This window comes from Gavialis gangeticus, unplaced genomic scaffold, assembly GCF_001723915.1.
Source record: "Gavialis gangeticus isolate Ggan-Ray unplaced genomic scaffold, GavGan_comp1, whole genome shotgun sequence".
Classification (NCBI taxonomy): Eukaryota; Metazoa; Chordata; order Crocodylia; family Gavialidae; genus Gavialis; species Gavialis gangeticus.
In genome coordinates this window covers 28,669,044-28,687,216 of record NW_017729032.1, presented here as the reverse complement: position 1 = coordinate 28,687,216, position 18,173 = coordinate 28,669,044, and the positions used below count along the sequence as shown (strand labels likewise).

Here is an 18,173-nt window from a genome sequence, read left to right as displayed (position 1 = left end):
GGGGGGGGTGGAACGGGGAGAAGGTGATAAAGGTGATAAAATGTAGTTGGTAAAATGTAGAGAGGTTACCTGGGGCTATCAGATGGCAGGGAGGTTATAATGTGCCATAAATCCAATGTCCATATTTGGTCCATGATTTTTTGCATCTAGTAGACTTACGAAGTGAAGTCCGTAGGCTCTACGAAAGGCGTTTTGTAAATTTCCTTTGAGGATTATAACGGAGAGAATGGAGAGTGGCTGTCTTGTGAGAAAAGTGCCCCCACAGGTAACTGGGTATGTTTGTCTTCGATAGGTTTTTGGTGCATGTTGATTCTGGTATGCAGCTGTTGTGTGGCTTCTCCTACATATTTTCCATGAGGGCATTTAGTGCACTGGATGAGATGCATTACATTTCTGGAGATGCAGGTATAAGATCCAGGAATGCTGGAGGTTCCATTGTGGGTGTAGTTATAGTGGGAGCAGTAGAGATGTGTTGACAGGTTTTACATTTTTTGTCTTGGCATGGTCTGGATCCATTTGGTGTGCTTTATGGGAAGTTTGCTTCTGGTGATGAGGTTGGTGAACTTCAGTGCTTGTTTAAAGGCTAGGATGAGTGGTTCTGGAAAGATCTCTTTAAGAGCTCGGTCTTCTTCCAGTATGCGTTGTGTTGGAGGATTTTCCAAATAGGTTCCAGGGAGGAATGATGCCATAACTAATGGTGTGATTCTTGGGGAATTTTGTTGTATATTGCAATTTTTCACATTGTATCCGGGTGGCTCTTTCAAAAGTACTATCTATCTCTCTAGAGTGTCCTTGTTGGGTGAGAGCCCTTGTGAGATTTGTAAGGTGACAATACCAGGTATTCTCCTCAGTGCGAATTCGGTGGTATTGGAGGGCTTGGCTGTATATTACAACTTTCTTGGTGTGTTTAGGGTGATTGCTGGCTCTGTGTAGATACATATGTTGGTCCATGGGTTTCTTGTACATGGTGGTTTGAATTTTACCATTGTGGATATTAATCATAGCATTTAAAAAGGAAATGTTGGTGCTGGAGTATTCAAGAGACAGTCTGATGGGTGCTAGTTATTGAATTTGTGATGGAAATCAATCAAAGATTGCAGGTTTTCAGTCCAAAGATAAAGATGTCATCTATGCATTTTAAGCATAGCATGGGTTTGATGGTGCAGTTCTTGAGGAATTCTTCTTCCAGGTTGCCCATCAAAAGGTTGGCATACTGTGGGGCCATTTTGGTGCCCACAGCTGTACCCACGGTCTGGAGGAAGTGTTGGTTATTGAAAGTTAGGTTGTGGTGTGCGAGGATGAAGTGTATAAATTCAGTAATCACTTTAGATCTATACTCCGAGTTGTAATCTTGCTCTTGTAGATATCTAAGGCAGACTTGGATGCCATGCTAGTGTGGGATGTTGGTATATTAGCTGGTATCATCCATGGTGGCTAGGAGGGTATTGCTGGGAAGATGGTCTATGTTTTTAAGTTTTCATAAAAAGTCTGTTGTGTCTTGGACAAAACTCTCTTTGGTGACCAAAGGTGCATGCTGTGAGTGCGCAAATCTGGGAAGTGGCCGGGGCGGGGAGGGGGGGGGGCATGTGTCCCGTCCCCCCCACCATCCACCCTGCCCCATGTTGCCTATGGTAAGGCACCCCTACCCTGCCCCAAACGCTGGGGGTGCTGGGGCCTGACGGCAGCGGGTTGGGAGTGAGGGGCACCACCAAGGCTGGGAACGTGGGAGGCTATTGGGAGAGAGGGGCACTGGTGGGGACAGGGAGCTGCGGGCTGGAAGTGAGGGGCACCAGCAGGGCTGGGGGATCTGGCTTGGAAGTCAGGGACACCACTGTATCAGGGCTGCTCGGCACCACAAAGCAGCAAGGCGGGGGAACAGCTGCAGCTGGACCCAGGTCCTAGTGAGCGAAAGGGGCAGGAGGAGCTCTGATTTTCTATGAAAAAACCCAAAATCAAATGCCAAAATATATACGTATTTAGACTTTATTTTATTATAATGATTGAGGCACTGGTAGGCTTCCAAATTGCTTTAAAATTTTAAATATTGTCACTGTAAATATATATATGTAAAAATTGTAAATATACATGTGAAAACACAGATTTGGGGGGTTTTAATCATAGAATTTTGGATTTTGAAATGGAGAAAAAACAGGATCCCTCAGCCACACCCGAGTTCATGTTACCATATATCTGAATTAGGGTTTCTAGCTAGAAATAAAAACAATTCGAAGAGCTATAAAATAGAAGAGCGATTACCAGGGCAGCCAACAGACAGAAAAACTGCAAAAGAAAGGATAGCTTAATTAATGAAACCAAGACCATTAAAAAGTAAAGTGTCATTATCATCTGTGGGGTGAAGAAAGATTAGCAGGAAGCGGGGAGATTACAATGAGCCATGAAATTAACTAACTGACTGCCTGCACTGCCTGAATGGAAATGCTGCTGCCCCTCCTAGGCAATTGGTTTTAAAGTATGGGTACAGCAGAAAGCAAGAAGGGAAGGAAAGGTGCAGCTGCACCACTGCATCCATCACCCTTCCAGCCTGGTACATATATATTTCTAACACACCATACTGTAATATATTATATTTTATTTTAAAATGAATGGTCTTTCTTACAAATTATTTGCTTTTACAATACCCACAAGCACATATGTCATCTTTTTTTTTTTTTTGTCTAAATACTTTCAGACATGACCTAGAACTTTTTCAGGCAGGTACTATGAAGACCTCCAAAAACTCTAGATGCCTATAAGCAACTTCAAAAGAAAGTTCCTATTCAAGTATGAAAGCAACTGACAGGTCTTAAAAGCGTGCATGCCAAGCACATAAGGAATAGTGCATCTATTGGGAGATGCTGCACACAAGCTCATTTAACAGATTTGAACAGATGTTACATTCTGGAAGTGATGGAAAGGACATAGGTTAAGAACAATAGGTTTTATAAGCACTACTTTTCACTAGTCCTTCCTCCTCAGCTATCCTCATTGGTCCTATTTCTCAACTCTGCTTCATTGTTACATGAATGGTCATGTCAACAGGCTTTCTGCTTAGTTCTGTGCCTTTATGTTACTTCATTCACTTTATCTCTTGTAACATATACTTCTAACATATTTGTACCTAGAGATTATTTTAAGCCGTGTAAAAAGGAAACATGAAATCACAGTCCACCCTCTCCAGATGAAGGCAATGTGAATAGTTCAGCTTTCCAGCGTGCCTCCAAGATTCACATACTTTCTCTACCAGCTCCAGTACGAAGACAATGAAACTGCATTCCCAGCTCTTCTCAACTGTGAGTCAGAGCACGAGGAAAATAGATAGATATCTTGAGAGCAAAGATTCAAGAAAATATACTGCTTTTCAGACTGAGCTCAGTGTAAGGTACTGTTCACAAAATACATTTTAATACATTCATTTTGTTCTGCTCCTAGCAAAATGGATCAGAGTCTTTGGGTACTATTATAGCATAAACACACTAAAAAGCATTCACACAACAGTCTAACTATCAAATCACATAATACTTCACAAAAAAGAATTTATCATTAGTTTCTACAATTACAGATAGCCAAACAACTGAACCAAGCAGTAAATAAAATGGGAAAATAAAGACAAATGGGAAAAATGAATGAGAAACTGGATCTATTTCCCTCAAATCACAAAAATGGCTTCAAAGCTTAAAAATACAAGAAGCCACCTTCTCCCCGTAACTTCATGTTAAGGATAAAGCAAAGAAAAGCTAGTAATTTGGATCATGTATCAAGTAAGCCCATACAAAATACTGCAATAATGTTAATTTATTTTTCTTAAAAAAAAAAAAAAAAAGTGCAAGGCCACAGGCAAATCAGTTGTGGCTCAAGAACTGAATATCAATTCTCACTTTTGTATCCTTTCTAAACCATTCTGAATGCCATCTTGTGGGAATAATACATCATGAATATTATTTTAACAGTTTCTATTTCAAAGGCAAATTTAATTGGCAAGAAGTCCTGCAGTTATTTACCAAATGCCAACATTTATGACACCTTTAACTATCCAATATGTAAGTTGCTAGCTTGCGTTTAGAAGCTTTAAAATCCTCCCTCCTTTACTTTAACAGAGTAAGAAATTAAAGACATTTACAAAGGACACAACTGCACTCAGCAGAGGGTCTGCTCCTACTCCAGTAGGACTGCAGGGTGCAGGAATCAATTAAAGTTGACATGCAATCTCTGACTTGCTCAGCAACTCTTTATAAACAGGATTCAAATTGCAACCCTGAGCCAGAGCTACATAAATAGCTTCACTTAAGAAAAAAAAAATCCTCTTTAGTGTACCAAGAGAAACCTAGAACCAAAAGCTGAAGAACTGACACCACATTTTCTTAAAAACTGACAATCACTGGTTTCGGCAGCTATTAAGTATGGCTGAAATTCAGTTCACTAAGATTTCATCATTTGCAATTAGATATTTAATTCCAAAACAAATCACTACAGTCTAAAGAGCTGATCAAGTAGAGCTCCTTATCAAAGCAGATTAATGAAGAAATCTGAATAGTCAAAAGGGTTTTTTTCTTCCAAAGTTAGCTCATTTCATTGGACCCTGATTAACAAGAATATTAGAAAAAGTTAGAACTTTCTATGGGCTCAGGTCTGTTTGGTATTTCATCCTCTTTATGCTTAGCAATTTGAAATGGTGACTAAAGTATCAGGATATTGTGAAATGCCAGATAGAATTTTCCAGTGATCAGCCATTTCTTACTCCAAGACAATATACAGACTACTGTTGATATCCTGCAAGAAACAAATCTGAAAGTTGCTATCCTACCAATTAACCTCAATTGCTTGGGCACAACTTCCTATATGTATTTGTTTCTCCTTCCTTCCTGTCTCAAAACAAAACAAAAAAGCAAAACAAAAGCGGATCTCTTTGCTAAATTATAAAATAAAAGAGATGCACGTTTATTCCTGAATGCAGGACACAGGCACAGCATTAAAATTGCTTTAGTCTGCTACTGCTGTAAAGTTAGACGTTTGTCTGGAACACAACACAAAATTAAAAAGACCTCTAGTTAGTCTTTGAAATGAAGTCTAGATATGATGTTTCTCTTGAGAAAGTACTCCAAAATTAACACAAGAAAACAAACAAAAGCCCACATGTCTGAACTCTTTACTGAAGGCATGGAGGCGTGGCTTCTCTTTAAAAAAGGGGGGATAGGGAAATTCCTGTTTCTTTTTACTTTGAAAGTAGAAAAGATCAGCTGTTATCTCCCCTTGACTTTGCTGGAAAAGTTGAGGATCTCAAATGTTTCTGCACACTCTCAGCTATTAACTGAAATGGAAAGGGTGTTGAACCTTTAATGGAGATCTGTTCTCTCAACTGTTATTATTATAAACACAAGCTATACAAATGTTAACCTCTAAAGTGAAAACAAGTTTTACTGAAACATGCATCTTCTTTGATAGTAATCATGCCATATCTCAGTAAATCTGCAGCCTCCCAGAGTCTTTAAACAGATGCAAACAATTCCCCCACACTTTCCAAACTAACAGCAGAAACAGCAGCCAACTGAGCTGCCAACAATGTTCTGCCAAAAACATTTTCACTGGCAAGGAAAGAATCTGATGCCAAAGTACAAGCACCTGAGGCAGGATTTTCATGGGCATTTTTACTATTTGTGAAAAAGATTAACCATCAAATAACAATTTGTTTTCAGACTGTTTTTAAACTCATGGGGCATTATACAGTTTACCTATAAAAGCGGCTGGTAGTTAAAAGAAAGTGAGTAAATATAAAGGAAACCCTCCACTAATAAATTGCACTTAAGTTTCTAAGGAGCAATCTAGCCAAATTTTTTCAAAGATCTGAGGGGAAGGACTGTTATATAATCAATTTAGAGAAAACTTAATTTAACTGCCTTCTTTCAAGTTGATAGTGCTATTATATGAGCTTATTGAAAAGCGGCGATATTTAAAGTATTGACTGTTAAAAGATATAATTTACCCCCCGGCCAAAGGTCACTATAAGGTTCCATGAATACCCAAACTCCAATTAAACACAGCAGTATCCTCCTCTACTCGTGCATTTTACTGAAGAATGTCAAAATGCACAGTGGAATAAGAATCTTGCAAGAGCAAATGTACACATGTTCATACCCATGTTTCAGCTAGTAATACCCATTTCCTGTATCGAGCCATTGTTTCATAATCCAGAGGGCAGAATACAAGTCATTTTGAAACTGTTTTTGGTCTCTGGTTTGCAACAACAACAAAAAAACCCCTGACCACCGCACACACTTCCCCCCAACCCTCCCGCCCCACACCCAAGCCACATACCGCAGTTCCATGAGAGCGAAGGACTGTCACCTACTCTACACTGTTTAGTGCCTGCTCTCTTTGGCCTAAACAGTAAGGCTATCCTCGAGTCTCTTCAAAAACTTATTTCACATTCTTAACCAAACTTAGTACAAGAAAGCTATTCATGTGCAATCACCATACTTTTTTTTTTTTTTTTAAAACAGCTTATTGTTATACACCAAGGGTCAGTCCTCTTCTGTCAACTTATAAATTGATTTTCCTTCTTGTCTTTATACACTCAGTCTGGAGTCTAAATAGTAACAAACATTTTAAAAAGAAACCCAGCATCACAGTGCCTATGCATTTAGGTCCGGCAACTCTTTTCCAAAAGCAGTTGGTAAAAATGAAAACAAGCAGAAACTTTTTTTCCTATATTCTGTACCATCAGCTTCCAAACTATGCTATAAAAGTAAGACAGTGGAAACAACCTACAGATGATTTAAGCAAACAAGTAAACAACCAACATATATTGCTACTGATAATTTTGACAAGTTTTAATAATGTCCACAAGAACAAGTTAGGAAATGTACCAGACCAGTCTTAACTTCAGGTACATTTTTCATATTCAGAAACTCCTTCTTGCCTATAAAACTCATACTTCCTTTCAGAAAAGTGTTTTATGATGTCATAAATGTCTAATTTTACCACATAATCGGAAAAGGAAAAATGTTTACTTAACATTTTGGTTCCAAAAGTTAATTGGAAAGGGAAAGGCATCTTTAAAGCAATAATGCTTTTTAAATAACTCCAGTGGGGCTGCAGACACTGACTCACAACAAAGCCCTCCATAAATCAAAACCCTTTGCAGATAAACAAGCAATAGTAAGTGACCGTTATTTAACTCTCGTATAAAACAGTGCAGTTGGCTATTAAACATCAGAGTAAAAATTCCATTACTAAACTTTCTACTAACATTGATGCATCTCATCAGACAACATGCCAGAATCTAGTAAAATGGTTCTGGTGTCTCAATATGACACAAAGTCTTATTAAAGTTAAAGCAAAGTCCAGGAGTGTTTCAAAGACAGAGCTTTGTTTCCTTAGCAACTCACACCGCTGACATACAGTATACTGGCAAGGGTCCTAATTCATGAGATGGCCATTAAATTATTAGTTTGATTCTACATAGTAGTTTAAAGTGACCCAAGTTATTTGCCAGAAACATAGTTCAAACTAGGTTATTTAAGACCAATGAGGGTTTTAGTTGAACTATTCTGAATCTTTAAGTGCCTAGAAACCTGAATTAACAAATACATCTTTAAAGAAACAAGGAGGTGGAAATCTGAAAAATTTAATCTTTCATTCTTCAAACTCACGTGCCCCATGAATATTGGCAACATCACTTCTGATGCCAATTAATATCCCCAAAAAAGTCAAAGCACAAATCAAAACTAATTTTCAGTGAAACACTTGGGAGCAACTTTACAAAACGTAGCCAGCAGACATCACTTTCAGAACAATCCATTCAAAATTTTCTGATGAATTAAGTTGTTAACAACAAAAACCTCTATACCATTAAGTCCCTAAATGTACTTTTTACAGAGCTAAAAACTTTTGGAATACAGTTTGATAGGAAGATGTCACATAACGACTGAACATCAGGGATCCGGGTTTTTCACTTCCCATGGGAAAGTGGATAAAAAAAAGGGGATTTCCCCTTTTACCTGAGAAAAATGCAGACTTTTCATTTTATTGGAGAAGCATGGATTTTTCTACTTTTGCACAGAGCAATCTGCAGGCTGGCAGAGTTCCACCCTGCAAGGGGCTGGGGGAGCAGGAGAAGGGTGGTCAGGCAGGGGGCTGCCATGTCAAAAACTAAGCGAAAGATAAAAACCTGCATTTTCCAAGGGATGTCTCGGGTCTAACCAGGTTGAGAAACACTGATCCAGCATCTGCTACTGTAAGTCCAGTATCATATTTTTATTTATACTTTACAAAAGGAAGATGCACCCAGATTTATTCAAACACTGAATTAAACAGACCTGCACACTGTGAAAAGGAGGAATCCATTTGCTTACAGAAAAGTCATTAGAGGTGAAATTCACCAACTTAAAATATTTATTGCATATTTTAGCAGTTGGGGTTTCTTAATGTAGTGATAAGCAAAACCGATTAGTGTTCACAGCAAGAGCTGGGGACCCACGGCTTTAAGGAGGTAACCTAAATCCAATGAAGCCACTTGGATTCTTGCCAAAATGAAGGGAAACCTGTCTAGGAGTCTTGATACATATATGTAAAAAGGAAAAGAACTTCTTCATCTTTTAACTAGCAGCTCAGTGAGATTGTTCACCCTCAGAGATGAACACAAAGGGAATTTGGATGCTGCCCTAAGAACCAAATACTAACCGTCAATAGTTAATGCTGTGCTAATTCCTACAGTTAATCTTTTACCTCAGTCCTGACCTACAGGTCCTGACTATGCCAACTTTGGGCTTCACCCCACAATTAGTTACATACATACGTATGATGCGTGGAAAAATTTACTCAGAAGCAAGAAGACATTTTACTGGTGAGCAAATTCAGTTTCTGCAGTTAAGTGTTTTAACACACCAAGTGCCCCTAGTGATTTATTTTCTTTTGTAAATCTATTACTGAAAACCAGTGCAAGTAGATAAAATAGGTGAAGATCTGCTTTGCTAGCTCCATATCAGTTTGGTAGTCATTAATTGACATGCAGACTTTTAAAAGGTAACTACCAAAAAGTTTTAAAGTTTTGAATCTTAAAGCTATTGTTTTACTGTACTTTGGAAGAAGAAAGATTAAGCATTTAAAAGCTGGCCTCACCAAAATTGGCATGACAAATTGGGCCCCACCACATAGTGGGGCCTGATCGTACCAGACTGGATTGTGCTGGAGTCAGTACGTGGCCCCAGCAGAGCTAGAGTGCCAGGCTGGATTATGCCGAAGCCATCATGTGCCGCAGTGGAGCTGACGTGCCAGATCAGGCCTTGCTGCACAGACCCAGCATTCCTGAGCCAGCGTGCAGGGTTGGACTCAGTGCATGGCCCTAGCTCCAGTCCTTCCAAGCGTGCCATCCAGCCCATAGGGCTGGAAGCAGGCTCACTAGCTGCTGCTACTCAGCTACCAGAAAGGGCGATTCCCCTACTCCCCCCATTCAAGCTGTCCTTCCAAAACAAGGTGCATACCATATGCAACGACATGCTGTATTTGAAAAAATATAGTATTGCAATTTATTTTAAATAGAAGCAATGCAAAATGAATACAGAATTAACCTTAAATAAATCTGATGCAGGATACCAGGACCTCATATTCTGACAAAAAAAAAAATGTAGATTAAGGCAAAGCTATACTGCCTTTTTCCAACAAGCATAAAAGTCAGAGGCCATTTTAGATTGGCTCCACAATCTACATGGAGATAGCTTTACAGTCAGAGAACCAATAGTCTTGCTTTTACCTTTGAACGCTATTAAAAGAAAATGGTGCCAACACAGTCTTGTTGCTATTCCAAATTACGTTGCTGAAGTTAAATAGTTTAAGCTGGGCACCAGCAGGAAAAGGCACATAAGGTGCTACTTCAGTGAAGTTTAGGGATGCAAATCCAAGTGACCTTAGCTACTTTAAACATCCAAGGGGTTGTCACTACCCAAAATGAGAGTATGTGATTCCAGGCATCTTGGACTCTATCTCCTGTCCCAGGCCATTTGGGATGAGCATACTCCCAACCCTCTTGTTGAAGGAAGCATTGCGTAGAAAGAAATACAAAACTCATGGACCAGGGCAAGCAATAGTGATGACAACTTTAAGTCCACTGATGAAGATCTTACCTGGAGAAGAAAAACTCCTTAGTTTCAGTTCCTGGTCCAAAGCATCCCTACTCTAAGAACTGTCTTATACATTTTGAATTTAAACAATCAATGGATAACATATATCAGCTGTAAATGTAAACTGTGCTAGAAAAGAAGGATTTGAACCAACATCAGGCCAGGAAGGAGCTATAAACCAGGTCCCCCTCTTCTTGGGCAATAAGCATTAGGCTATTACAATAAGGTGGGCATTACACCACATTCCAGCAGCATTCCAAGGGAGTGAGAGCCTGTCCCCATACTAAACACAGAAAACAGTGTCAAACTATAAATCTGTCACACTGATGCCTGAATCTCACCCTACACCTGCTCTTCAGCAATGACTGGTCAAAACATTTCCCCATCAGTAAGATAGCTTGTTAATCCTAGTCCCAGGTGCACACATCTTCCCATTCACATCACAGAAAATTTCTGCATCTAACTTGGTTTCCTGAATCCTACTCTCAGAGCCTGGTGTCAAGAAGTCTGGCATGGTGACACTCAGTGCTGCCACACCTAAACACCTGAATGAACACAGACACCTCATGCTTGCAATGAAAATGCACAGCTCCACTTAAACTTAGTAGGAATGATACTCACAGAAGACTTCAATGTCTAGGGCTGGGCTATGCTCTCCTTTTAACTGCAGCATGGCTCAGAATGAAATAAGGGCCTGATTCAACACCCATTAATAATACCAAAAATCACAATTTTCTCAGAAAACGCGAAAAATCAGGCATTTTCTGCAAAAATCAGAGAGATCCGCAATAAAAAGAGACCCACCTCCTCCTCCCTTCACTCCCCGCAGCAGCCATTTGGCTGCTGCCCCCACCCCTGGCTGCTGATTGCAAGAGGGCTGCCCTCATGCAGCCTCTCAGCCCTGGAGCCCAGAGCAGACACAAACAGGCCCAGCCCTGCCTTCTTTCCTCCACAGCCACATCTGCCTGGCCCAGCTAGAAGTGGGCGCTGCAGAGGGTGGAGGATGGGGCCAGGGGAGCAGCGCTGGGGCAGAAGGCAGCATAGCTGGGCTGTGGTGTGGGGAGTGGGGCTGGGTGGAGGGGAGCAGAGCCAAGCCAAGCCAGGCCAGGGCAGCAGGATGGCAGCAACCCATGCCTGCACCCGTATGGGGCCAGGGAGAGGCAGAAGGAACAGCACTGGGATGGGAGGAGCAGAGCTCGGTCAGGATGGGGAGGTAGCATGGCCCAGATGGTGGGTAATGGGGCAATGGCAGCCTATTCTTGCACCTGGGTGTGCCAGGGAGGACTTATTCCTCCCCCCACCCCCGTGCAGGCCAGGGCCAGGGCCAGGGCCAGGGCCAGGGCCAGGGCCAGGGCCAGGGCCAGGGCCAGGGCCAGGTGGGGAGCAGGGCCAAACCAGGTGGGGGGGAGGCTCCCACAACCTGCCCATGAAATTGGAGCCAAAGGCGAGTGACCCTGTGAAATTTGGCCCCAGACTCCACGATCTGAGTGCATCCTTACCCACTGAAGATTTACCATTGTCTCCTATGATAATAAGCACAAAGTCTGTTCCTATGAAGTATTTTGAATACCAGGTTCTTGTTAAAGCTATGAGTTGTTTGTATAGATGAAATATGAAAGAGAATTCCAAGAATATATATTTAACGGTGGGATTCCCCACCATCGTGACAATCACAAAGTACTGTATTTTTGTAGCCTGAATATACTTATTTGCCTTTGAAGAAAATGGAAACCAATACCTTTATTACAGGAAAATAAATTTGAAATGCTATATATATAGTTTTATTGATAGATGGTGTTAATTTGCATGTTCTTTGCCCCAAATCACATTGTTTAGCCTTGAACTCTTTCAAATGGCAAAAAAATAGTGTGAATGGCAAAGCATCAGGGCTCTTGTATTTTTCCTTTATAAAAAATCACTGAAGTAGTCACAGGGGACCTTGTCTGACGCAGTGTCATTTCTTCTGAAACCCCCCACTGAGCTGACTTGCAAGTTCTCTTACTGACGACTGACAGTAGACTTCCATCTTTCTTCCAACTCAGGCTCAGCACAGATAGAAAGCAGGGAACACCTGCATCTTATAGATGCGTAAGCTTTTGTGAGGAACAGCTCACTTCCCAGATGCCAGGCAGCATTAGCCTTCCTCTAGATAAGGAAGTCCTCTCCACAACACCAGCTTCCAAAAGAATTTTGCAGCATTAAAGCCTGTACATTAAGTCAAAGCATTAGTCCAACCATTGAGTTAAAATCTTTATAAGTCTAAAACACAGAAGTTTGTTTCTTTAAAGTTATCTGAGTGAAATGAACCAATGCATTTTTCATCATCTTGAGAAGGTGACTGAAAAGCAGTTCATCTCAGATAAATTTTGAAGTCAGCAATTAAGATTACATATGCAAAGTACAGAAGAAATAAAGTAATTTTAGGTTTGTAAACTGAGTAGTAGAAATGTCAACAACTTCAAGAAGTAACTAAAATCTATTTTAAGCTGTAGCTATACTTTTAGTCTACGACGGCATACTTAATTTACAGCTAGAATAAGATTTGGCTACACGTTATGCAGGGTTAAGAACTTGAAAAGCTCCATTAATTATGCTGCTTAATATGTGCACTTCACCTATGAATTAAGGTGCTAGATCCCATGTAATGTGATTTTAGTACAGGCAACCCCCACTTAACGCAGTTTCACGTAGCGCTATATTGCTATAGCGCTCATTTAAAATTAATACCTGATTTCACTTAGCGCTGAGCCACTTGCAAAGCAGCAGTGGTGACAAGAAGTGATGAGTGGTAGCGAGTGGGCGAGCGGGAATGATCATGGTGCCTGCACTGCTGCCGCAGGGCCAGGGCCGGCAGCGGCCCCCAGCAGGACAGCAGGAGCAGGGGCCCAGGCTAGTGCACACTGCCAGACTGGCTGATGGACAGAGGGAAGCGGCAGCAGCGAGTGGGGTGGGGGGCAGGTATGAGTGTGAGGCCTCCGCCAGTGCCCAGGGCCAGGGCTGGCAGGGGCCCAGGGTGGAGCGGCAGAAGTGCGGGGCTGACACGTGGGGCCGGAGAGGCCAACAGGCAGGCAGAGAGAGGTGGGAAGAGGCGGCAATGGAAAGAAGCTGCAGCAAGAAGTGGTGGTAACTAATTATCTCCGTTTACATTAATTCCTATGGGGAAATGGGTTTCACTTAGCATGGTTCTGCTAACGCTCGGTTTTTCCGGAACCAATTAAGCGCGTTAAGCGGGGGTTGCCTGTACTAACTATATCAAATGAGGATTTTCCATCCCAAAAGACTAGAATCAATTCTGAGTGCCATCTTGTAGAAAGAGTGAGGATTAATGGGAGTGAAATGTAGCAACATTATTGATCACTTTTCACGTCCAAAACAGTACCTTTACCTTGCATGTTTCAAGTCACAGAGGACAGTGAAATTACAAGCCCCGGTGTTGATTGAAAGGTCTTTGGTTGCACAACAGAGAATGTTATCCATAAAATTCTCTATAGAGCCCATAAAGGTTGTACGTTCACCTAGCAATAGCCCACTTGTAAGATCTCTGTTAGATGCATAATGTAAAGCCCCAAACACATGAACAGATACCATGAAAGCCAGGTTGGCCTCATTCAGGAAGTCATACAACACTTCACAGAAAAAATAGGAAGTTGTTGATAAACTACTCGGCAGAACAGCTTCCTACAGGAGAAACCAAGACAGCTGGGGTGAACAGTAACCGCTTCCTCATACTAGAAAAGACAACAGACTACTGTATCTTTTTTGCAAGAATTGCATGTACTGTGTTATACAAGTTAAAGTGATATAAATATTGATTATAAAATACATGCATCACATGTATAACATACGGATCTTCCCTTTTCCAAGTGGCTGATCCTGAACTACCATATAGTTTCTCTAGCGCACAGAATGATTTCATAGATCTTTTTTCCACAGTTACTTGAAATGTCAGTTTATAGCCGGATAACTGGAAGTGGTTCAAAATCAATGAAGATGACATCTCCACACTGACCAATACTGCTATCTTTATTGTAAGTTTAAGAACCGTCTAAGTTCTTGTGTACAATAGCATGAAGCTGACTAAATTCCACCTCCTGACTAACCAGACTAGACTTTTTTTTATTATTATAACGGCTGAGTTCCGGTTACAATTTCACTGAAGTTAGCAACTTTTAACAAAGTAGGGAATTCTACTAGCCGTAACAGGAATATATTACACTGAAGAAAAGACACATTCATAAAAACTCCTAGTTTTGAGAGTACTATGAATATTAACTCATTAATATTGATGAAACACTGGCAAATCAAGTATTGGTCAGAAATTTAAACTTGTCGATATATATAGATTTATCATGCTGAAACGAGACTATTACAAGTCTGTCTAGATAGAAAAAACTGGTTCACCCAGAATGCTATTTAGTGGTATTATATTAATGTGTGGTCAAACAAGACATTTGGCTGCTTCCAACTTTTTCTCACCTGCCTCTCCACCGTGATAGCTGTTGTATTTGTAGTTCTTGATTCCCCTGTGGAAATTTCCGTACTGGATTTAACTGGCTATAGTGCAGAGTACTGTGATAACCAGCATCATAGGGAAAAGTGATAATTGGAAAGATCTTCACAACTGGAAAAAACACACCTAATATTTTCACCTATTCTTTACAAAGGTATTTCTTGAAACGCCTGGTCTTGTCTGGTCTCTAGGAGTTTCTACTGAATGAGGAAATGGAAACAAAAAGCACCACTGCCAATCCAACGAAGAAGCTAAATACTTGGATGTGGAGCAAAAACCATGCAGAAGGAACCAGTTTTTTAGAAGCAAAATGTGCTCAGCAGCAAAAATCTAAATATTTACTTCATTAAAATTAAGCTCTCTCAAAACAAAAAAAGCATATATGTGCTAAACACACATTTTATTTTTAATCATAGGAAGCAACAGTTTTAAGCAACTTCTGAAATACAGAACTGCTTTTGTTAAAAGAAATTCTTTACAAGCTCTTGGCGCTTTCCAAATGTAGGAAGCAGTTATAAAGTTAATAGAAATACTTCTGAACTGCAACAAGGCTAGCAGATTCCACTTGTAGATGGTATTCTAGGCTCTACTAGGGGGAGGGGAGGGAAGTAGTTCTTCTAAGCGTGAACAGAGCCTTCAAAACTGTCCTCAGACTCTCCCAAACCACAGCATCACCCAAGGAAAGCAAAAAGAAAACAGCCTATTAAGCGGTTTAAGATCTCCCAAGGTCAGCATGTGACCCAGCAGGGAGAGGTTCAAAAAGTACAGCCTTTATTTTTCTTCCTAACAACCTGGTTTGTTTCCACTCTTTTCCCCTTCAAGATGCATCCTTCACAGCTAGCAGCTCTTTCAATCATTTACTTTGGATGTCTGCTTGAGAACAAACGATCTTGCTCATGCAGATGAGTTTGCCAGACTTGTGTGTACTTTCCAGTCTCAGGCTCTTTATTGTTCTTGCTGAAACCTGACTCTTTGAAATGGATACCAAGACACCAAGACAGACAAAAAAGAAAACTTGCAGGAAAAAAAGGAAGATTTTCTGTAATAATAGCGAAACTGTAGAAAAGCTTTCCAAGATCAAATCCTTCCCTCTGCTTTCACCTAAATGAGCATAATTAAAGAATCAATTATAGGAGTGCAAGGATTTCTTTTCGTCTACCACAACAACTGTAATGCTCCCTCTATAAAGTTTAAAGCATCGATGTAAATGCAAATAATAATTAGCACTACAGATAAGAGCAATTTTTTAAAATACCATCTTTGCCATGTTCTATTTAAGCTAGTTAAGAGTATAACGAGCATAATATACAAGTTTTGGAATGATATGAAAACTGTTTTGCTCTTCAAGGTCCAGTGGGTCACATTCTCAGCTGGCATAAAACTGCCTAATTCTAACAGTGAAATTAGGCAAAATATTTCATAAGAACAAACTCTGTGCTTCATAGGAAACAATGGTAAATCTTCAAGGGGGCTTCCATGGGCATTGAATTAGGTCCCTATTTCATTCTGAGCTTTAGTGCAGTTAACATGGAAAGCATGTTCCTACCACAGACATTAAGGTCTTCTGTGAATATAATTTCAGGTTTGGATATTTTATTTCAGCAAATGGGACTACAAAAAAGTTTAGAACACTTTTTAGACTAGCAAGGTAGTAGGAATATATTTTTTTTTTAATGCAAATTTGAAGTGACAAATAATATGTTACTTGAAACCTAGTGATTGAACGAGAGTTGTGTGCACACCTCCAAAAAGGAGGACAGGCTTCTGCTGTTTTAGAAAACACCACAGAGCATCTCCTGATGGATGACATGTCAAAGTGCTGGCATGTGTAACCTCTTCAGCAAGAGAAAAAGTTTAATATATTAATTTCACTACTTTAAAAAGCCAAAGTAGCGAAAACAAGAAACATTTTTAAGAGTTCCAACATTCACCTCTCTCTCCAAAGTTAGTTTTAAGAACTACAGGCCCCATCAGGTTCATGTACCAATAAGACTTCATAGGAACCTGACACTGTACTTCCAAAAAAAGAAAAAAAAAAAAGTAAATCAGCAGTCACCCAGTATTCTCACTGCAATACTGCTGAAAGTTTCTTAATCTTTGATACCCATTTTCAGCAATTTGCATGCTACTTTCCAAATACTGACCCAAAGAACACCTTTGAATGACCTTGCTTTATTGTACTCCAAGTATTAATTTAAAGTTACTATATGTTACAACAGACTTAAAAATACGCCCAAAAATAACTAATCCAAGGTGAGACATGCCAAGAATGAGGCATGTTTCTCACAGCTAGGCATAACTTTCAGGGTTCAACATCTACACCCCCAGTTCGAGTCAGACAAAGAGTTATACTACTAAAAATCATGATCCATAGTTTTTAAATATATTTTATATATTACCTGAATGCTACTGAAGGAGCACAAATTCTTATATACACAAAGGTTCTTAAACATGCAAAGGGAGCTTTGCTAAAAAATGTAACCTTGTTTTTTATAACTCTATTTTACTTACTTCAGAAAGTATCTCTGGCCAGATGGTGTCTTAGCCATTTCCCAACCTGGTGGCAGAGGAACATCATCAGGGATCTCAAATGAGGACTGACGAAGATGTTGAGAAGATGAGGCAGGTCCAGGACCAGTCACTACTCCAGAGGGGGTAAGGGTCCCCGGAGAGACAGCTCCCAGCTGCAGCGAAGCTGGAGACGAATGAGCTCGGACATGCTGAGGAGTCAAGGCTCCGGCTGAACCTGCATCAGTGCTGGCCTGTCGGGAGTAAACAGTTCCCATTAAGACACTTCAGCAGGAACACACCTACTTCGACTTCAGTGAACTGTCTGAGAGAGACCCAGGTATATTAAGTTGTTTTCAAACTTTCGACTTGTTTCAATGCTGTTAGCACGTCGCTTAAAGCAAGTTAAACAAAGTCAAAGCAAGCTTTAAGCTGTTGCCAGGACATAGGGAATAAAAGTTATCAACCTTTCTTGTCCACTTTTTTTTGGTGGTGGTGTTGTTGTAAACTTTGAACGCACAAACAAAAAGCCTTACAGTTTTCTGAGCAGGATCCCATCTCCCCCGCTGTCATGCCTGATGCACCACTGCCCTGAGCGTTGCATCATGGTTCCCAACAGAGCGTAAACGACCATTTTGATTTGGTAGCATTTGACACGCATCTTGCAAGGAGCAAAACCAAAAAAATAAAAAGTGAGCCATGCCCCTGGTTCCTTATAGGTGTCACGGGGCTGAAATCCCCGTCCACTTGAAATCTAGTCCCCACCTTGCCACAAAGGGACCAGGAAGGCTACCGCTGCCAGCGTGGGCAGAAAAATCAAAACCTCCAAAACTTCTGGTGTGTGCGCGCAAGCAGGAAGACCCTGGCTACCCTGGCGCAGGAGGGGTGCCCTCTTCCCCTGGAGGCGGCACGGGCAACCCCTGGCACAGCTGCGACAGCGGGGCTGGGACATGGCACCGGGCCACGTCCCAGCCTGGCCCCGCTCCCACGGCCGGGCTCGCAGGGCGCCTCCTCCCCCGCGCTGCTTCAACCCGGGCGCGCCC

At 40.9% G+C, this 18,173-nt stretch overlaps 1 protein-coding gene across 1 annotated transcript in view; it reads right to left on the bottom strand.

The window, feature by feature from the left end:
• The window catches only part of YAP1 (Yes associated protein 1), a 154,532-nt gene that overhangs the window by 130,988 nt on the left and 5,371 nt on the right, over positions 1-18,173 (bottom strand). The window contains exon 2 of the mRNA XM_019524163.1: positions 17,134-17,399. Within this exon, the coding sequence (XP_019379708.1) occupies positions 17,134-17,399 (266 nt within the window). The remainder of the gene's footprint in view (positions 1-17,133; positions 17,400-18,173) is intronic.